The following is a 22,836-nucleotide window of genomic DNA, read 5'->3' as shown; positions in this document are numbered from 1 at the left end:
AGCAGTCCATGGTTATCTTTCAAGGATCAAGCAGCTAGAATAGTCAATAGTGTTGTGTAAACCACCTCATAATAGTCAGTGAAGTGTCAGAGATCAAGTAGCTAGAATGGTCAATTGCCCACTGGTGTTAAACCATCTCACAACAGTCTATGGTGATTCATCAAGTATCACGTAGTTGGAATAGCAAAGGTTTACATGCCACCTGGTTACTTGATGTTTGATACATTACCACAGACTGTTGTGAGATGGTTTACACACCACCATTTACTACTCTAGCTACTTTACGTCTGATACTTGACATGGATTGAATCTACAGTGACACCTGTCTTAGTGGCCACCTGGTAAAAAGACCACCTCTAAAAAAAGTTTCTCTAGTTAGATATTTTTATGTTAACCCACCACAACCTTTGGCCTATGAAGGCCAAAAAGTTTCGGCCCGAAAACCATTTTAGACAAACAGATGGACTCTGATATCATAAAGATTCTAGCTTATCACTGACTGTTACATTGAGATGATGATAATGGACACCTTCCAGCATAGAATTACTATGATATATACAGGTAGCTCTGTCTTCCGCTTTCGAAAATGAAGTGCATGTCTCTATAGGAAAAGTTTATTCCCCACTGTAAGTGTTGTATTGATATAATACTAAAATGCACGCTACTAAAGTCAGTTCAGTTGTTTACCAAAAGCTCAGTGTAACTCATAAATATGTATGGTGTATGGTGTAGCTACACTACGTCACAACAATAGTCAACCACAACTTCTCAGATCAATAATATCCTGCTGGGATGTTATATAGACGGGTTGCCTAATAGAGGCGTGGCAATAATTATGCAACTGATAAATTACGTGATCGAAAGTCTCCGCCATTTTGTTGGTCAACAAAACGCCAGCATGCCATTTGCTTGTTGTGCCGTGGACTGCAATAGTAGATTTGTTAAGGGAAAAATGACTCTGTTCCGGTTTCCAGAGGATGAGTCACAACGAGATGCTTGGGTTAGAGTGATTAAATGGGAAAACTGGATGCCTAGTGAGCAAAGTAGATTGTGCCAATTGCATTTCATTTCTGGGAGACCATCTCGTTTCCCTAACAATCCTGACTATGTGCCAACTCGGTTTACTTTTAGATCAACTTCAGCTATTCTAGAGGAAAGCAATACGGATAGATATGAAAGATTACAAGCCAGGAGAAGAAAACAATCGCAGTACCGCCACTTTGAACACTATTGACTATTCTAGCTGCTTGATCCTTGAAAGATAACCATGGACTGCTGTAAGTGAGTAAACCATCTCACAACAGTCAATGTGATGTGTCAAACATCAAGTGGCTAGAATAGTAAATGGTTGTATGTAAACCATCTCACAACAGTCAATAAAACTTCAAGTAGCTTTAATAGCCAATGTTGGTGTGTAACACCCCACCATTGACCATTCTAGATACTTGATGTATGACACGTCACATGGCGATCAACTGTTGTGAGATGGTTTACACACCGGACCATTGACTATTCTAGTTACTTGATGTTTGACACATCATTGACTATTGTGAAATAGTTAACACACCTACATTGACTATTCTAGCTATTCAAACATCAATATGGACTGTTCTGAGAAGGATTACACATCACCATTGCCTATTAATTACATCTACTTGATATTTGACACATCATTGACTATCGTGAGATGGTTTATATACACATCACCATTGACTAGTAAAGCTTCTTGATGTTTGATACACCACCTTGGTCTGTTGTAGCTACTGATGTTTGATGGATCACCATTGACTGTTATGAGATGGTTTACATGACACTATGGATCACCATTGACTGTTATGAGATGGTTTACATGACACTATGGTTTACATGACACTTTTACAAAGGGAAAACCTCAACTATCACAGCGGGAAGTTGAGTTCTCTCGACAGCTCTCTAATGTGCGTATTCATGTTGAGAGAGCCATTGGAAGAATGAAGTATTATAAAATCCTCCATGCAACTTTGCCAATAAGCCTGATCAAGCGAGACCATGAAACTGATTTTGCCACGATTGATAAAATAGTCTTTGTTTGTGCAGCACTATGTAATTTGCAACCACCATTAATTGTTTAATTTATTTCTGTACATTTCTGTTATTGTATGAATCATACACAGTACACATTTTAATTGCAATAATAACTTAGTTTAGTTCAGTTACATATTATTTATGCATGACTACATCACTTGCTTTTCTTGCAAGCTGAACACAACCATGTGCCTTTTGGAGCACGTTTGATTCCCACACATTTATAATGAAACCACTTAAAGTGGCATTGCTGGTTGTCACATGCTATCATGCGACCTGCACTTCCTCTCTGACATACGCAATAAATATTCTCCTTGTCACTATCACTGTCATTTTCGACATTTTGTTGCAGTTTGTGGGTCATTATTTCAGGGAGAACATTAGTTACAAAAAACATGGTCAGCTGTTTCTCTAATTTCTCCCAAAATCGCACACTAGGGTAAATACGTTCAACTTTACATACTGATGGAGTCCACACAAACAAGTCACAAAACAACAGACCACTAATCATGAGTTGTCCCTGAATTTGCGTGTAGTAGCGATGCTTCTTGTTCAAATATCCAGCATCTGTCAAAAAACAGCACGTTTCACTTGTCAGGAACTCAGCATTTCTGGTGGAGTATGGACATTTTATCTCTAAGAGACCCTGTCCATGACAGCTACAAGACGTCACTCCATCTGGACTAACTCCTAAGTGTGGATAGAGTGAGTTAATCCAGAGGCCTGTCAAATTACAGGTAAAATTGTTATGTTCTGCAGACATGATACTGGCATATTGCACCCTTGCAACACTCTCATTTTGAACCCCCCATCTTATCGCTGGAATATGACTGAGATCATTTTGCTCATATCCCATGATCTTCTTTACAAGTGGCTCAGGATTGGTTGTTGGTTTTCTCACAAATACATCATGAAATAGTGATGCGGTTAATCGCCCATTTCGGTGCTGTGTCCATGTAACACAATCGTGTTGAGCAACGGTAGCATCTCTGATTGCATCAGCCTCAATATTAGAAATACTCATTTCACAAAATAGCCTTTCTGCTTCTTTTAACAGTTCTTCATCATCCATTTGTTCATACTCTGCTTGATGTAATGCAGTCAGTGGTGCTGGCATAAGGTCTTCATTGCTTGATCCAGAATTACCAACATGTTCAGCTTGATCTTCAGCAACCTCATCACCTGTACTATTTACCATCAAACCTGGAACAGATCCATCATCTGGTGTGCCACTTGATAAATCATTGACATGGTCACACTGTCTATCACTAACTGTAGCCATTGTAACAGATGCATCATCTGGTTGTGGTCTACATGTCACAGTTGTCGTACTATTGACATCTACTTCAGACTCCTCTGATATTGATGTGAAAATACAAGCACCAGGTACAACTACCTGTAGTGCCTGATACAAGCTACAAACATCAGCTTCTGGCTGTTGAAGGATTTGCAACCCATTTGATTGACTGGTTGCTGCTGAACTACAAGGTACTGATTCATTTCGCTTGTTGTGGTCAGGTTTTATGAAGTTGATATCAACAACTAAAGCAGGATCAACCTATATTAATATGCAACACATGAAAGAACTTAGTATGTCATGCATGGAGACTTACATTGGTAGCAAAAGACTGACTCCATTGGCATGGCATGGAAGTACATGTTGGATTGTTGTACCCCAATCGGCATGCTGTCTCCACTTTAAACAGTATTGCAGCCACATGACTACAAACCTCTCCCCTCCTAAAATGTTATTTAAAAAGCAGTAGCTGCAATAACAGTTTGTGCATGCTTACCCAGCTTTGCAAGTACAATGACCTGTCATCACTTGGCCATCCTCTTTTTGAACAATAATCCAGGCTTTGTGAGTTTCACTTGGTGACTTTTGGCTAGGGTTTACTTCAGCCACTAGAACACAGAACTTACTCTGCCTAGATGGTTCATAAAAAAGGACAGTTCTGACATGTCCACTAATAAAATAGTTGTAAACTTCTAAAGATTTAAATGCCCTTAATGATTCTTGTGTGTAACGACCCTTCGACTCTATGAGGTAGTTGTAGACGTCTCCATACAATACTGTTGGCCACTCTGTAACATCGTCTCTCCACTCTTCGTCTGGTACAGCATATGGGTCTGGTATCTGCTCACTTTTCAGGATCAACTTTTCTTTATATCTCTTCTTTGTGTCATAATCCAGCGTAGATTGATATTCACTCTCCGTTGCTTGTTGACTCATCAGTTGGATTTTCTCTCAAAATCGCCCAACACAGCAAAAACTCGCCAGGAGTTGACCAACAAAATGGCGGACAGCTTCAATCTGAAACGAATACGTAATTTATCAGTTGCGTAATTATTGCCACGCCTCTATTAGGCAACCCGTCTATATACAAGAGTAATGTATGATAATAATGAGGTGATATTATTAATGAGGTCATAAAATGTACCTTAGCTGTGTTCCAGACCTACTTGACTTGGCCACTAAAAAAAAAACAGTTTAAAACTGTCAAAAGTCATTAGCTAGACATTGCATTGCAGTTTTTTTACCCTGCTATTATCAGAATTCTTTTACGAAACACACAAGATTACTGTAGTTGTACATTTATAATAGATCACCATATCATAATTTTTTGTTGTGCCATCATCGATCATTGAATTTGAGGTAGTCTACACACACAACCATTGACTATTCTAGCTACTTGGTGGTTGACTCTTAATCATCAACCAATACATTGTGAGATGATTTTTAGACATACAACCATTGACTATTCTAGCTACTTGATGGTTGACACATCACCATCGATCATTGCATGTGAGGTGGTCTACACACACAACTACTGACTATTCTAGCTACTTGATAGCTAGTTGACACATCACCATCGATCACTGTATGTGAGGTGGTCTACACAGACAACTACTGACTATTCTAGCTACTTGATGGTTGACTCTTCATCATCAAACATTGCATTGTGAGATGATTTTCAAACATACGATCATTGACTATTCTAGCTACTTGATGGTTGACACATCACCATCGATCATTGCATGTGAGGTGGTCTACACACACAACCACTGACTATTCTAGCTACTTGATGATTGACACATCACCATCGATCATTGCATGTGAGGTGGCGTACACAGACAACTATTGGCTATTCTAGCTACTTGATGGTTGACACATCGCCGTCGATCATTGCATGTGAGGTGGTCTACACACACAACCACTGACTATTCTAGCTACTTGATGGTTGAGTCATCACCATCAATCATTGCATGTGAGGTGGTCTACACACACAACCACTGACTATTCTAGCTACTTGATGGTTGACACATCACCATCAATCATTGCATGTGAGGTGGTCTACACACACAACCACTGACTATTCTAGCTACTTGATGGTTGACACATCACCATCAATCATTGCATGTGAGGTGGTCTACACACACAACCACTGACTATTCTAGCTACTTGATGGTTGACACATCACCATCAATCATTGCATTTGAGGTGGTCTACACACACAACCACTGACTATTCTAGCTACTTGATGGTTGACACATCACCGTCGATCATTGCATGTGAGGTGGTCTACACAGGCAACTACTGGCTATTCTAGCTACTTGATGGTTGACACATCACCATCAATCATTGCATGTGAGGTGATCTACACACACAACCACTGATTATTCTAACTACTTGATAGTTGACACATCACCATTGATCATTGCGTGTGAGGTGGTCTACTATTGAATATTCTAGCTACTTGATAATTGACACATCACCATCGATCATTGCATGTGAGGTGGTCTACACAGACAACCATTGACCATTCTAGTTACTTGATGGTTGACACATCTTTAGTATACATACATCCATATAAAAATAACATCAAAATGGATATCTCGACCCCTGATTACAGTAATTGGTCTCCCTGATTACAGTAAAGGTGGCAGTGCTATCCTTTAATAGTTCGATAGATGTATCATGCTTATCATCTAAATGACCTTAAGTAAACTGTTATCTGTGCGTTTATGGTGGCACAAAAAAATCCTCTCTTATTCTAGCTCGTGCTACCAGGTGTAAAAGACAGAAGAAGAAAACTTTGACCCAATTGTGCCCTCTCAAATTTGCTTCCAGTTCCGACAATCAAACAGGGTTACCGTCACTATGACTATTAGACCAGTACAGAGTTCAAGTCCAAAAATCTGAAGCTGCATCTGAATCAATTTTGATGTTGACATTGAATCTGAATCATCAAATGAGTCAGATTGATGGACCAACATTGAATTAGATCATTATTATCATGTATCATATTACTTCGCTTATTTAACAAAGCATCATGATGTCACATTTGAGAATCACAATATTTAAAACCAAAATGTAGAAATTTTATGTTCATTCAACTTTGTTCAAACATTGGTCACAATACCGCTACAGGATGACTTCACTATTATTGAAATTTTTTAAAGATATACAAGATTACACCAATTACGCATGTATAATACTGCAGGTAAAGTAGATTCAGTGAGAAAAGTAACATACATGTACAAGAGTCTTACAGTTGTGCTTTAAGCTGCATGGTTATAGCAATAAAACATAAAAGTCCATCACTAAACTTTGTTTTGTTATTGTTCACTAAGCTGTGAAAAATATCTTCAAAGCTTGGCGATTGTTCAGTAAATGTCTCCATCCTAGTAGTCACCAAATCATCCCGTTCTGCTAATGGATCTTGTCCGAACTCACTGAACAGTCAATCTACCTCCATTCTCTTCATATTGTCTGCCAGCTTCGTCGGCTGCTGGGACCACAGAGTTGTCAATAGGTTTTGTCTGATTGTTTTGAGCCATCAGCACGTTTGGAATACCCCTGCCTGTACAAAAAGAAATGATGATATAACTTATAATTAGGGCTGTGCGATAATAGCGATAATACGATTATCGCGATAGGGTGAAGGGTTATCGAGATAGCGATATTATATTCCTTGTAATCGATTATTATACGATAATTAATTATGATGCAATTGCTTACGTAATCATGTATCTCGTGATTCACCTCGTGTTGTTTTGTTTTATCTGTGTTAGTGAAATGAGCACTTATAGCGGTGCGAGTAGTGATTCTAGCAGTGACTCAAACAGTGAGTGTCGCGATAGTCCTCGTGAACTGTTAAAGCTTGAAAAAGCAAAGAGTCCTGTTTGGGAATACTTTGGCTTCCCAGCGGAAAATGGGCAGTACTTGGAGAAAGATAAAAAGAAGCAGACTGAAGTCTACTGTAGGCTCTGCCCAAAGAAGATGAACTATCTTGGAAACACCACCAATATGATCTCTCATTTGGAATACAACCACCGCTTGGAATATTTGAAAGTAAAAGCCAAAACGCCGGCAACTAGTCAAAAGTGTAGTGCCGTGTCTGCCAACCAACCACCCATTAGTGAAGCTTTCCGTCAGTTAGAGCCACTGTCAACAAACTCGAAAAGGTGGAAAACTCTTAACCAATCAGTAAGCCATTGTATAGCGAAGGATATGTTGCCCATTAGCATAGTCAACAATGTGGGATTTCGGGCTATGTTGCGTACTTTTGAGCCAAGATACGTGGTTCCTGATAGGAAGACCTTCTCACAGAATTACATTCCAGAAATTTATCAGAGTGAGAAAGCAAGAATTGCTGCTGCTATGGCACGTGGTCTAAAGAATTTTTCACTTACCACAGATGGTTGGACCTCCCGTGCTAACCATAGTTATATTACACATACTGTGCATTATATTGATGAATTATGGAATCTACAAGCTCACCTTTTGGACAGCCATTGGAGCACACAGGTGTCAATTTAGCTGATGAGTTAAAGGATAGCCTTGCAAGGTGGGATCTTAAAGAGGATGATCTTGTGTCTATAACCACTGATAATGCACGAAACATTGTTTGTGCAACTGAAATACTATCATGGCCTCGTTTTGGTTGTCTAGCCCACACTCTTCAAATTGGAGTTAAGAAAGCTATGGAAATTCCACAAATATCAAGAGCTCTTGCTCGTGCCCGCCGTGTAGTGACCCATTTTCATCACTCTTCTAAGTCTTCATATATATATTAAAGCAGAAACAAACAGACTTGCATGTTGAGGAACTAAGTTTGGTTCAAGATGTCACTACACGGTGGAACTCATCGTATTACATGCTGAAACGTTTGCTTCAACAGCGTCAGCCACTGTGTGCTACCTTAATTGAAATTAAAAAAACAGATTTTATGCCTAGTAATGCTGAGATTTCAACAATGGAAACATTTTTGGAAGTTTTACAACCCATTGTGGAAATCACTGAGACACTGGGTGGTGAAAAACTAGTAACCATTTCAGCCGTAAGACCACTATTATACAAGCTTTTGTCAATACATTTGGTTGAAAATTCTTCAGATTCCTCACTGGCTAAAACAATGGAAAAGATTGTGATGGGTGATCTCAAAGATCGTTACGATGATGTCATGAGCTTGATTAACAAGGCATGCTTCCTTGACCCTAGATTTAAAGCCCTTGCTTTCATGACTGACAGTGACAAGAGCTTTACAATTACTTCTGTGGAAGAAGAAGCACAAGAGTTGAATGATGATGATAGCAACAGCCTTGATACTAGTACAAGCACTGTTAATCTGACTGATGATGACGATGCTCCTCCACCATCTAAAAAGGCCAAGAAAGGCTTGATGTCTTTGTTGGATGATGTTGTTAATTCCAAATCTCAAGATGAAGGTGCTCCACTATCAGACAGTGAAAGAATCAAAGCTGAAGTAGAAAGGGAAATGAGCAATTACATTGCCATTGAAATTGATCCTAGTACAGTGGGTAATCCTCTAGTATGGTGGAAAGACAATCAGAAACACTATCCACGGTTAGCTAGGAAATTTTTATGTATTCCAGCAACCTCAGTGCCATCAGAGCGTGCGTTTAGTGTGGCTGGACATGTAGTAAATGAAAAAAGAGCCTGTCTACTACCGGAGAATGTTAACATGTTGGTCTTCCTTGGTGCAAACCTAGAAGTTAACAAGAAGAAAAGATAAATTTAAAAGTAACAGTATGACTAATGGTATAACTACAATATTGTTTATTGTGAGACTAAATCTTTTGTTTTAACAACCATCACTTACTTGAAAGTTCTTTAGTGTTCAGTGTTATATTGTATGATCATTATCGAGATAATATCGTTTATCGAGATAAATAGGCTTTTATTATCGGAATTTATCGAGATATAGGTTTTTTCATTATCGCACAGGCATACTTATAATATTATTTAGTGACAGTTATGCATAATCATTGTGCATTTATTTTTATGTTGATATATCTCGGATCCGATGCACATCTCAGGCTGCCACAAACTGTTTCGTCCCTACTTGGCTAACTTGGATGCTATACCAGGAGACACAAAATTTGACATCGTCATGTTCCAAGTTGAAATCGTGGTTTTCTTGCATTTCAATTAGGATGGCCTTAATCGGATAGTTTACCCTTCCATTGACTTCAACCCAGATCCTTACAACTACATGATTCTATTATACGAAAATCAACACATTTTCCAATGCCAACAAGTACACTGTATAGCATAATAGTGTGTATTTACTGCTTGTTAATTAAAATTTAATTCTGCATCAATGCTAATATTTTATCCAATCTTTAAAATGTATCGAAGTTATTTATCCTGTATGTGTATCAAATTGAAATATCTACTTTAGCTAGTTGCTGACATTTTTTACTATCAGAAGGTTAAGGTTATTTCATCACGTCATAAAATCTCACCTGGGTTGAGGATGTTTGTAAATGAGGTGGTGCAGAAGGGTTTCTTCTATATTCTGCCAGACGTTCTTGCATGTACAGCATTAGATACCACTCCTTCCCCTGATCAACCCTGAGTTAATCCCACATTCCATAGTGGCAGATGATCTGTCTAAACAATAATAAACAGACACTTGTAAATATACATGAGATGGTAGTATGTACAGTACACATAGTAGGTATTATGCTTGTAGTGCATAATGTAATACCTGTACACTGTCTCGTAAACAGTGTAGTTGTGTTTGATTGGCACAGTAGTAAACGCCACAATTTTACGGCTAAATCCATCAACTGCACATATGTGCGTTACTCCAAACATCATGTTCTTCTCGTTTTGGTCGATGTGCAGTTTCTGACCAAAATAATCTGCCTTGTAGGTTCCAGGGTTCGTCATTCGCGCAGCAGAGTGTCTGCGGGCTTGAGAGTACAGAGGCGAAACAAGCCTCAGAGACTCCCCTACTCTCCAGCTTTGAGTCCTTTGGATGCCAATACCCCAGTCAATGTTCGACGTCCATACACTGGACCCACCTGGTTTTCAAATGTTAGACAAATCTGATAATAATATATTATAAGCTAACAATGAAATAAACTAAACAATGTAATATTGTTTGTTGTATTTTTTCCATGTTAAGATTGATAATATCACTTTATCACTTATCCAATCCAATTGCATATTACTGTACGTACTAGCTAACTACCTGTTGAGCAACCTTGCTATGGGTAAAGGCTCATGATATTTTAAAAATTAAATTCAACTAATTCCAGTACTACATGTTGCTGGTTTGCACACTATGATATATTTGTGACCCGGTCTACGAAAAGGGCTCTTATCGCCCAAATTTTGGAAACTGACTTTTTTGGCTAAAAACAGTTATAAGGTAAGTATAAACTCACTTGCAAAGTTTCAGCGCTCTGCAGCAATCCATTCATCAGTTATTCACGGATCATGAATTCGTCCGATTCCGTCAAAGTTGAACAAGCATGAACTCCAGTGAATTAAATGAAACACCGCTTTTTATCGCATACTTATTGTAAACAAACAGCTGGACAAATCGCGACAAATCTTTTCCCGGTTATGCTTATTAACGTTAGTATAATATCGTTTATGCTTGTGGTGCGAAAAGAAAGAAACTAGAAGCTATGACATGCCACTGAAACTGCTTAGAACAACGCAGTACTGGAATGATCGTGACGGTGAGGAAGAATGTTGACACATTCGTGATGTAAGGTACGCAAACTGTTAGCTAGGAGTCCCTTTTAGTGGGCACGTGGTTGGGCCGTCTTCAAACACATCCTAAAAGCTGCCCTTTCTAGCATTCACGGGACTGTTTCAGGCTTGTTTTAGCAGAATCCATAGTTTCTTGGACTACTTAAGCTAAACGTAACTTGTGTTCTAGTTAATGCCAATCCATGTTAAAATTGTATAACGCTTATAACTTAAATGTGTGAAAGTTTAAATGCCTGCAGGCCTTGGACATACACTGTCTCTCTTTTCTGCAGGGCAAAATTCTCTTATCTTTTCAAAAAGATACGTCTGTTGTTCTGTGGAGAGGCCAGGAGGTGTTAGCAATGGGGGCAATTGTTGAGGAGAAATCTCAGAGGAACCATCTTTCAGGAGCATGATCTCCCTTTCAGTAGAATTACTAGTGTCTTTCACAAACACTGATCCAGGTACATCAGCAGTAAAGCGGAAGTGGTGCATATGACTAATGCCCTTCAAAGCAGTCTTAATGGTATACTGCTCAAAAAATCCACTCCAATTATACATGGGGACAAATACAGTACCATCCAATGAACCAATCAGTTGTGGAACATTGACGCGAGATGACCGGCTCACACAATTGGCAATATCATCCAAGTCTCCCACTTTTTTACGCCGGAATTTCTGCTTCATCAAGCCAAAACACCAGTCGGGAGCAAACTTCGTATGCCCCACTGGAAGGAAAGATATTTTTATCTCGTTATGTAGACCGATCAGCACCCTCCACATCAGGTAATACATCATAAACCTGCTCTTATTTTGTCCAGTTATTAGCGTGGAGGTGTGCTGATGTTTCACCAAACCCGTGAGCCTCGAAGAAGTGATGGAGCATTGATACAATGGAGTTAGCCCCCTTTCCAATATTAAAGGCTTCATCAATGAGGTATGTTACCTAAAAGTATAGTACCAGGTAATTATGAGGATGTACGCGTCATATACAATCATATTTACCTGCCTTGGTATTGCTTCACAGCAAATGCCAAAAATACCGCACTTCCGTGGTGTCAAAAAATAGATGGGCCCTGGCTGAAAAGGATCACTAGGGTAGTGAACCTGTTTCAACAAATTATAACTTGGTTATCTATCTTATCGCACATTTTTATGTACCTGCTGGGCCATATCAAAGCTGTAATGAACAGTGATTTGGTGGCTCTTTGGTGGCAAGTGAGATGCTGGTGAAGGGGGCTGGAACTCATCTGACACAGTAAAGGTAGACTTCAGTTTCTCTTGACTTAACTTGCAGGCTTCCCGGTAAGTAGACCTCTCGAGTGACACTGCCTCTAAATGTGTCTTAGCTCCGTCAATGATCTAAAAACAGGACGATACATTAGAGATGTAACAAAAATGATAGTCTTTTTGTATTATGAACATTTTTTATATCATTACAGACAAAAATGACTACTTGAACTTGGAACATAATGGGTAGTAATAAGCTGTAGATCTTGCACGGTGTAGATAACTTAAATATGCTATATAAATGGTTATATACCTACTTTGTGGTGACAACTGAATTCATACAAGTAATTAATGTGTCAATTTCTTGCTTACCTTTATATGTGCTAGCTAAACATTATTGGTAGCAATATAAGATAGCACATAGTGCTGTACAGCCATAATAAATAAATGAAATACTACCAAATGTGAGGCTTGTGGTTGTTTCGATGTTAGCCAGTCAAATGTTTGCTTTTGCAGCCACCTGAGAAATCTGTTAAGTTGTTTGGCTTTTCCAACTGATAAATTTTTATGCTCCATTGTAGCAAGGTAGTACTATGCATGTTTACTCACACTGTTAGAATCGATGTAATAATGTCTTCTTTTTTTGTTACAGAGAAGCCGCCAACACCATATAATAAGAAGTTAAGAACAAGTATGTTAATGTGTTTGAGAGACAACTGCTATTAAGTATGTAATTGTTTTATACAGGACCAAAGAGGAAATTAGGTAAATATTGCGATCATTTATGGATGCTTTATATCCATAAACTATTGCAATGCATGTCTGTAACTATGTACAGTTAATTCATTTGGGCTTTTCCCTCTATAGAAGACACAGAACAGCAAAGTTTAAGTAAGAATACATGTGTACATTCCAACGCATTGGAGTATACTAGTCAAAGCTGAAGTGATGTAGAACTGAATTTATTGAGCTTTATTTCATTTCTGACCTGTTGGAAATGCTGCAAAATTCTATAGGAATGCTCAGACCTTTGTTGTGCAGTAGAAAATACTATAAATATTGTCGTGTGTAGCTAATCATTGCTAAGGTTATGTAGAAATTTATGACTTGAATTTTTCAGCTTTGTTTATATTCCGACCTGTTGGATGTATAGATACATCATTGTACTATTGTACCTTTGCTAACACTTGATCGAATATTATTGATTCTGTACTTGCTTTAGCAAATAAACGCCAAAAAGGAAGAGCAGAAGCACCAGATATAAGCTTTAAGAATGGCGAGAAAAGTATGGCAATCTTTATGCATTCTATTGCTGTAATTAGTTAATGATATACATATAGTAATCTTTCTTTTGGACGACGGAATCAGCGGAGAAGGCAATGTGTGCCACGGAACCACCTGTTACAATATAAAGCTTAAGCCGAATGAAGTGAGAATCCTAGTCACCGATGTTGACCCGGAAGGAAGCACGCACCCCATCTACAAGCACCCCATCGAAAAGGGATCATTTCCGGCTGTTCCTGCCGAAAAACTTCATCGTTGAACAAACAGTGTCAAACACTGATATTGTCTATGCTAAATGTTATGAAACATTCTTTTGTACTGCTCAACGGCACATTTAAATTTCTATACATTTCAAGAGCATTTTACAGCTTTTCCCACTGGTCGGAAATTAAAGAGAGTGGAACATACGCTTGGTATACTTTTTAATATCACCTCAGAAATGACAAGTTATATTCCAACATGTTGGAAACAATCTTTTGTACTGCTAAACATCACGTTTAAAATTCTACACATTTCTAGAGCACTTTTCAGCTTTGCTCACAGGTGGAAAACGAGAATAATGTGTTGGAAGTTTTGCAAACTATTCTTAAAACATTTACATAATGTTAAGCATTAGAAAGGAACTTTTAAGATTGTTTCCAACATGTTGGAGTATAACTAGTCATTGATGAAGAGATGAACAACTAAATAAACTTGATTTATTCGGCTTTTTATTTGTTTCCAACATGTTGGAATTGTTGCAAACTATTCTAAAAACTTCCAGATTATGTATTCCGACATGTTGGATAAACTGCAAAATACTCTATCACTTAACTATTGTGTTGAGTTGTTCAAAGAACTGTTTCCAACATGTTGGAGTACAACTAGTCATTGATGAAGTGATGAACAACTAAATAAACTTTATTTATTGTGCTTTTTCATTTGTTTCCGACCTGTTGGAATTGTTGCAAACTATTCTAAAAACTTTCAGATTATGTTAAGCATTAGAAAGGAGCTTTTAGGACTGTTTCCAACATGTTGGAGTATAACTAATCATTGTTAAAGTTGTAAAGCACTGAATAAACTTCATTTATTGAGCTTTACTTGTTGGATGTTGTTTAAAATTCTTTTAAAATGCTAGGAGATTGAAATATTATGTTAAGCAATAGAAAGAAACTTATCCAACATGTTGGAGTTTAACTAATACTTACGAAGGAACGTATGACTTAGCGTTACTTGTATTCCGACCTTTTGGATAAACTGCAAAATACTCTATCACCTAACTAATGTGTTGAGTTGTTCAAAGAACTGTTTCCAACATGTTGGAGTACGACTAGTCATTGATGAAGTGATGAACAACTACATAAACTTTATTTATTGTGCTATTTATTTGTTTCCAACCTGTTGGAATTTTTGCAAACTATTCTTAAAACATTTACATAATGTTCAGCATTAGAAAGGAACTTTTAAGATTGTTTCCAAAATGTTGGAGTATAACTAGTCATTGATGAAGAGATGAACAACTAAATAAACTTGATTTATTCGGCTTTTTATTTGTTTCCAACATGTTGGAATTGTTGCAAACTATTCTAAAAACTTTCAGATTATGTAAAGCATTAGAAAGGAGCTTTTAGGACTGTTTCCAACATGTTGGAGTATAACTAATCATTGTTAAAGTGGTACTGAATAAACTTCATTTATTGAGCTTTACTTCATTTCCGACATGTTGGATGTTGTTTAAAATTCTTTTAAAATGCTAGGAGATTGATATATTATGTTAAGCAATAGAAAGAAACTTATCCAACATGTTGGAGTTTAACTAATACTTACCAAGGAACGTATGACTTAGCGTTACTTGTATTCCGACCTGTTGGATAAACTGCAAAATACTCTATCACTTAACTATTGTGTTGAGTTGTTCAAAGAACTGTTTCCAACAAGTTCGAGTACAACTAGTCATTGATGAAGTGATGAACAACTACATAAACTTTATTTATTGTGCTATTTATTTGTTTCCAACCTGTTGGAATTTTTGCAAACTATTCTAAAAACTTCCAGATTATGTATTCCACCTGTTGGATAAACTGCAAAATACTCTATCACTTAACTATTGTGTTGAGTTGTTCAAAGAACTGTTTCCAACAAGTTGGAGTACAACTAGTCATTATCTATGTATTCAGGTACTTCGCACTTGCAATTGTACGTGGACTGTTTTTATGGGGCCAGATAAAGTCTTAGGCTTCCTTGGCTAGGGTAGCATCTGATTGTCTAATCATTGGACTTAATGAATTGACCATACACACTTTTTGGGTGCATGGAGTTACTGTACACTTAATAAAGTCAGATGACATTTAATGTATCTTAGGCTATCAGTGTAGGTCACTATTATTATTAAATATGATGAGGAATGGTGTAATTACTTGTATAAGGGGGGTATAACTGCTGTATGTAGGTCCTTAGGTTATGGTCATAGATATAATATACTACATACCTGGGATTGTGTACTGCCGGTTTTCAAAGGAACAATCTGTTTTGTACTTGTTAATACTTTTCCTTTGCAGTCTACTGTGCCAGTGTTGTACTAGGGACTGTGAAATATACATGCTGCGGAAATTTCCAGGTATACGGTACCATATTAACCCTTAAACGCGCAAAGGCCATTATAATGGCCCTATTATTTATTACACCGAAAACGCACGAAAGTTTATGCTTACTTTCACGAAAATAATCGCGCGTCTTTACAAGGCTGAATCTCTGAAAATCCTCGACGTATTAACTTGAAACTTGGTACACAGATGGTGGATACCCTGGGGTTTACCCATCGTGACTATCAATTGTTTATCATTAATGCTTCTCTATTTATCCGAAGTAATATGCACATAACTTGGAAATAACCGTCATGGTAGGTGGCTCCGTTGGCGATTCGCCTCAATACTTGGTGTCGAGAAAGAGTTGTACCCTTGATACAAGGTGGTGAAATTCCATTGACATAGCAGCAACTCTCAGGTATTTATGAATTTTAGAAAAAACTTGTGGTATTTCACACAATTGTGCGAAGTAACCGCACGTCTTTACACGACTGTATCTGTGAAAATCCTTGATGTATCAGCTTGTAACTTGGTACACAGACGGTGTATAACCTGGGGTTTATCCAATATTATTATTATGTTTTTATCAATAATACTTCTCCATTTATCCACAGCAATATGCGCATCATTTGGAAATAATCATCATGGTAGGCAGCTCCTCTGTCCATTCGCCTCAACACTTGGTGTTTAGAAAGGGTGGTACCCTTGATACAAGGTGGTGAAATTCCATTGACATAGCTACAACTCTCAGGTAGTTGTGAATTGAAAAAAATTGTCATATTCTCATAATTATTTTTACCCTGTAGGCATGTAACAAAGAACTCCAACACAATCACTGTGGCATTTCAACGTGCTGCCAAGACGTATTCTGGTGACTGGTCAATCAAATACCAACAGCAATCTATTTTATCATGCACTGTTCATCAAACATAAAGTATTGTTAGCATTAGAATTTGAAAAACTTTTCAAACATAAAATGTACATGAAATATATACACTAAAGTGCTGGGATCTTTACTCAGTAAAGGGTTTGCCTCAGTTAGAAACCACCGATCCAAGTGATTTCAGAGAAAAAACCACAATCGTGGAAAAACCTGAATTACAAACAGCTCTGTACATAACTAAACAGATAATACTGTCAACACATCTAAACTATATACATCGGCTGAACCTGTAAAAAGTCTAAGACACAGTAAATAGCATACACCCCTTATTTCTTTATAGTTTTCCTTGGTGTGGTATATCTTAAAACAATTTTCAAGGCACAGATGAAGCATTCCACAATTTACGCAGCCATACTTAGTACGTTTTCTATGTGTCTTCCGGTCAGAAAACACTGCACAGTCACCGTCAGTCCCAAGGTTCTCTATGAAATGGTGTTCCTCAAGCCTCGCAGGTGATTGAGGAGGAAGAGCCTGTGATTGACGTCCTCCATGCTGGCGTGAGCTATGTCGACATAAAAAAGTTTAGTAGCCAGTTGCTCCCTAAAGCTTTTGATGGTCCTACGATCATTCACAGGTGTGAAACAGCACTCTAGAGTATAAGCATTTTCGATAGCCAAATCCCTACCCCTACCGGTACCTCTACCAGTACCTTTCCTCCTACCTCGACTAGGCACAAGATCCATTGGAGACACAGTTCCCCCACCCCTTCCTCTACCTCTACCCCTCCCTCTATTTCTGCCAGACAAAGGATCAGATGGAGATGGTGAGTAGTCCCTGCCTCTATCACTAGGTGAAAATGGGGCATGTGGAGAAGAACTAACAGGAGAGCCATGGTAGGCCACAGGAGAACCATTACAGGGGTATTCAGTTTCCAGGCTACTCATCCCACTGTCACTCACTCTACTATGTAGCCCAGATGGTCCAGGATGGCTTGACTCATCATGACCTTCACAATATCTTACATCAGCTATTAGAAGAGCAGGACTCAAGTTATAAAACATGTGAAAAGCATTATATCTTCATAATCATCGTTTGTTTCTTCCTCGATATCTTCTTCGTCGTTGCTGAACTATTCTTCATGATCATTTTCTTCCACATCGCCATAATCATCTATAATGGCAGGCGAAGTGATAGGACCGATTCATCTGTCCGCCATTTTACCGTCTTCTTCCCTGGTAAGCCTATCAAGGACAAAAGAGTCTTCTCCATGGACAAAAGAGTCCTCTTCGTCCGAGTTGTTCCAGTCATCGTCGGTGTCGCTATAGAAAAGTTGATCAACAACAGTATTTTCATCCATATCTCGCTTATCTTTAATCACAGCACAAAGTTCTTGAGCTCGAATTAAAGCCCAGAAACGTGGCTTTCCGTTGCACTAAACCGTTTCACGATCACGTAATCCTAGTGCGCACACCTCTGTGCCAAATATGGAGGGCCACTTAAATGGCCCTTGCGATTTCAGTGCAATATTTCGTAAATTCGCGTGCGCGTTTAAGGGTTAAACATGTCTTTAGATCTGCCACTGGAGGATACCACCACAGCTTTGCAGCAACTGTGTCACTGATGGTGTTCTGTGCTGAGAACACAGAGACACCAATAACACCTGTTCAGGGTGTGTTTATGTATTAGACCAATGTCTAAATGAATATTGTTAGCAATTTACAGGAAGCCTCAGAATGTTATAAACACCTTCAACAAGTACAACCCAGGACATATTTCTCATAGTACAGTTATTGACATTTGCACATTTTGGTCTATAATAATCTCACACTGTGGTCTATACATAAAAATCTCACACTGTGTAATTGAGCCTCTCAATTGAGATGATTTGCACAGGTAAATGGTGCTAGAAGATGTGTGTAACATTATGTTGGTTATTCTACATAATACATTATAAATTTGGCAAAGGCATTTCCAGACAAAGTTTGTGCACATAAAAGTTTGTTCATTTGTCCTCAAGACGAAAACAGATTAAAAAATGCTTGGTGTTAACTTGTAGCTCATTGGATAATACTTTAGCTTGAAATGCCTGTGTATGAATACAGTACTGAGAGTGCCAAGCTTCTTAGGCGCCTGGGGTCAGTTATAAAACAGCCTAAAAGGTAATACTAGATAGACAGTTTATCTACACCCACTGGGATAGTGATTAGCTATAGTAGTTCATATGGTACCACTGTCTAAATGTGAGGCCCAGTTTCAAGGTGAGTTTTGTGGATACCACATGTAGATGTTGTTGTTAATATATACTGTATTAGTTAGGTACTGGAGGTTTTACACAGAAGGCAGAGCATGTTAGATGTGTTTATACATAGCCTAGGAGCCTAAGTGAAAATCAGATACAGTAGTTTGTTACATACTGTGGTAGTTGAGGCATGGGTGGCTCTTGAGTGATGCCTACCTCAGTAGCTCTTGGATGGTTGAATAATTGATTTGGTAAAAACTTGCTTTACACGGGCAAATTATTTGGTTTCTTATATTTATTGATTAATGCTTTACAGCACAAGTGCTGCATGTCTGTAGGACACCTGGTCCTGCAACCTGCTAAAAGACTTTAGCTACATAAGGTGTTTTTGAAATGTTGGATGGTCAAAATTGGAGCTTTCGTGGTCATTCACTAAATTTTTTTATGAGGCTAAGGTTTAACTAAATACAGTATACCGTATAGCGAAAAATATACAAGGGATAAAACTTTAGCTTCATATTAAGCCTCACGTTATGTACTGTGTGTATGAGTGAGTCCTCATTATGATATAGTCAATACTACATCATTATGCAAGCGAGTGACACACAGGTACACATTATAGGTACACCTGTAGATATGAGACCAAAATAAAAATTAATCACCAAAATTACGCTTTGATACATCACTAATAGATTCATGCAATATTTGACCGGTGACGTAGTGATGACTGTTTAGTAGTTTTCTATCATGGATTGGAATAATACGCCCTTGACTGTTGACTTCCCGTGAATTGACGATATGCACACTTTATTACTTGAACAAAAAATGATCAATTAAGTGTAGATGGCACAAAATCCGACAGTAACTTAAAAGCGGTGTGCAAAAGAAGTGTATGGCAAGCGAGATGGCCTGTCCTTAGCTCGAGTGGCGAGTTATTGCTCGAGCTGCATTTTCTTCCCATACCTTTGTATGGGACTTCCGCTTTTAAGTCACCGTCGAGTTTTGCGCCGTCTACGCTTAATTGATCATTTTTTTGTTCGAGTAATAAAGTGTGCATATCGTCTATTGGGTGGCCTTTACCTTTGACTGCAGCCACATATCAAGACACACGGTAGTGTGTCGTGCGGCCCAAGAAACCGGCGCGCAACCCCGTGAGTATATTGACAGGAAGAAAGAAAACGCAATTTTCGCACCTCCGTAGCTCTGTGCTGCCTTGATGAAACAAGACAAATTTTGCTGTGTACATTCCCTCCAACTTCAGTACTCCACTTTCCAAATTTGAGCGAAATCGCTTCAGGCATTCCTGAGATATGCGACTTCAAAAATTGGCTTAGTTTCTTCGTTTTTTTTTTTTCTTATTTTCTTCCTCTTTTCGCACACTTACAAAAACTGCTATAAAACGTGAACGTTTTATCCGATTGCCTTGAAATTTGGCACACAGAAGGGGGGTATAAAGGCGCATCTCGGTACCAACTTTGGTTGGAATACCATAAACAGGCAAAGAGTTATGAGCGATTATGCACGAAAAATAACACCAATATGTTGTCACGCCTACAGGGTAAACCGCGTATGGGAAGAAGCTGAAAATCGGTGGGTGAATAGGTTAACTATTGAACCTCAAACCTTTTGTGGTTTGAAAGAAATCGAGCTAAAACCAGGAAGATACAGCGAAAAAATCAACAGTGTGTAACAATTACGCAATCGAGATTAGCTATTTTTTTATATTTTATTATTATTATTATTATGCTTGCCACGCCTACCAGATAAACCACTTGGGGTAATGCTTTGAAAATCGCTGTACAGATGGAGTTATCATCTTAGAAAGGCTCTTCAATGGTGTAGAAGAATCAGACTTAAAGCCACGGAGTTATAACACGAAATCCAACTTGGTGTAGCAAGTGCGAGATCGAGATACTCTAATAGAGCAGTCATCCTAATAGAGCAGTCACCCTGAACAGAATTCAAGAGATCAGTTAGAAATAAGTAACCTGTATAGAGATCAGCTACAAACAATTCACCCTGTTCAGACATCAGTTAGAAGAAGTTTTCTTGTAGAGAGTTCAGTTACAAACAAATCACCCTGTTGAAAGATCAGCTAGAAGATGTCACCTTGTAGATAGTTCAGTTACAAAGAAACCACCATGTAGAGAATTCAGCTACAAACTAGTGACCCTGTAGATACATCAGCTAGAAGAAGTTACCTTGTAGAGAGTTCAGCTACAAAGAAACCATTCTGTGAAGAGCTCAGCTGCAAACAAATCACCTATACAGAATTCAGCTACAAACAAATCACCCTGTAGAGAGATCAGCTAGAAGAAGTTACCTTGTAGATAGTTCAGCTACAAACAATTCACCCTGTACAGAGTTCAGTTAAAAGAGGTTTCCTTGTAGAAAGTTCAGCTACAAACAAATCACCCTGTAGAGAGATAAGTAAGAAGTTACCTTGTAGATCGTTCAGCTACAAACAATTCACCCTGTAAAGAGATCAGCTAGAAGAAGTTACCTTGTAGAGAGTTCAGCTACAAAGAAACCATCATGTAGAGAATTCAGCCACAAACAAATCATGTATAGAGAGTTCAGCTACAAACAAATCTCCCTGTAGAGAATCAGCTAGAAGAAGTTTCCTTGTAGAGATTTCTGCTACAAACAAATCACCCTGTAGAAAGATCAGCTAGAAGAAATCACCTTGTAGAGAGTTCAGCTTCAAAGAAACAATCATGTGAGAGTTCAGGTACAAACAAATTGTCCTGTAGAGAGATCAGCTAGAAGAAGCTACCTTGTAGAGAGTTCAGCTACAAAGAAACCATCATGTAGATAGTTCAGGTACAAACAAATCACCCTATAGAAAGATCAGCTATAGAAGAAATCACCTTGTAGAGAGTTCAGCTACAAAGAATCTATCATGTAGAGAGTTCAACTACAAACAAATCACCCTGTAGAAAGATCAGCTATAGAAGAAATCACCTTGTAGAGAGTTCAGCTACAAAGAAACCATCATGTAGAGAGTTCAGCTACAAACAAATCGGCCTGTAGAGAGATCAGCTAGAAGAAATTACCTTGTAGAGAGTTCAGCTACAAAGAAACCATCATGTAGACAGTTCAGCTGCAAACAAATCACCTGTAGAGAGTTAAGCTACAAACAAATCTCCCTGTAGAGAGATCAGCTAGAAGAAGTCACCTTGCAGGGAGTTCAGTTACAAAGAAATAAACCATGTAGAGAGTTCAGCTGCAAACAAATCACCTGTAGAGAGTTCAGCTAGAAACAAGTCACCCTGTAGAGAGATCAGCTAGAAACAAGTCACCTTGTAGAGAGTTCAGCTAGAAGAAGTCACATTGTAGAACTACAAAGAAACAACCATGTAGAGTTCAGCTGCAAACAAATCACCCTGTAGAGAACTCAGCTACAAACAAATCGCCCTGTAGAAAGATTAGCTAGAAGAAGTTACCTTATAGGGAGTTCAGCTATGAACAGATCACCCTGTAGAGAGTTCAGCTACAAACAAATCACCCTGTAGAGAGTTAAGTTACAAAGAAACCACCATGTAGAGAGTTC

The 22,836-nt window shown here is 38.3% G+C and overlaps 1 protein-coding gene and 2 long non-coding RNA genes across 3 annotated transcripts; 2 read left to right on the top strand and 1 right to left on the bottom strand.

The window, feature by feature from the left end:
* Positions 1–8,225: 8,225 nt before the first annotated feature.
* On the top strand, positions 8,226–9,104 carry LOC136244134 (E3 SUMO-protein ligase ZBED1-like). The gene has a single exon (XM_066035650.1). It carries the CDS (start codon positions 8,226–8,228, stop codon positions 9,102–9,104), a length of 879 nt encoding a protein of 292 aa, XP_065891722.1.
* Positions 9,105–11,985: 2,881 nt separating this feature from the next.
* Positions 11,986–12,463, bottom strand: LOC136244607 (uncharacterized). Its single transcript, XR_010695462.1, has 3 exons — positions 12,242–12,463; positions 12,086–12,187; positions 11,986–12,026 (listed from the first exon to the last, which is right to left on the bottom strand). It is a non-coding gene; the product is annotated as an uncharacterized lncRNA (long non-coding RNA).
* Positions 12,464–12,947: 484 nt separating this feature from the next.
* LOC136244909 (uncharacterized) lies at positions 12,948–13,960 on the top strand. Its single transcript, XR_010695642.1, has 5 exons — positions 12,948–13,001; positions 13,058–13,075; positions 13,178–13,201; positions 13,533–13,595; positions 13,651–13,960. It is a non-coding gene; the product is annotated as an uncharacterized lncRNA (long non-coding RNA).
* The last annotated feature ends 8,876 nt before the right edge of the window (positions 13,961–22,836 follow it).

Source organism: Dysidea avara, chromosome 14, assembly GCF_963678975.1.
Source record: "Dysidea avara chromosome 14, odDysAvar1.4, whole genome shotgun sequence".
Lineage (NCBI taxonomy): Eukaryota > Metazoa > Porifera > Demospongiae > Dictyoceratida > Dysideidae > Dysidea > Dysidea avara.
The sequence above is the reverse complement of the archived record's forward strand: the minus strand, read 5'-3'. Positions and strand labels throughout refer to the sequence as shown.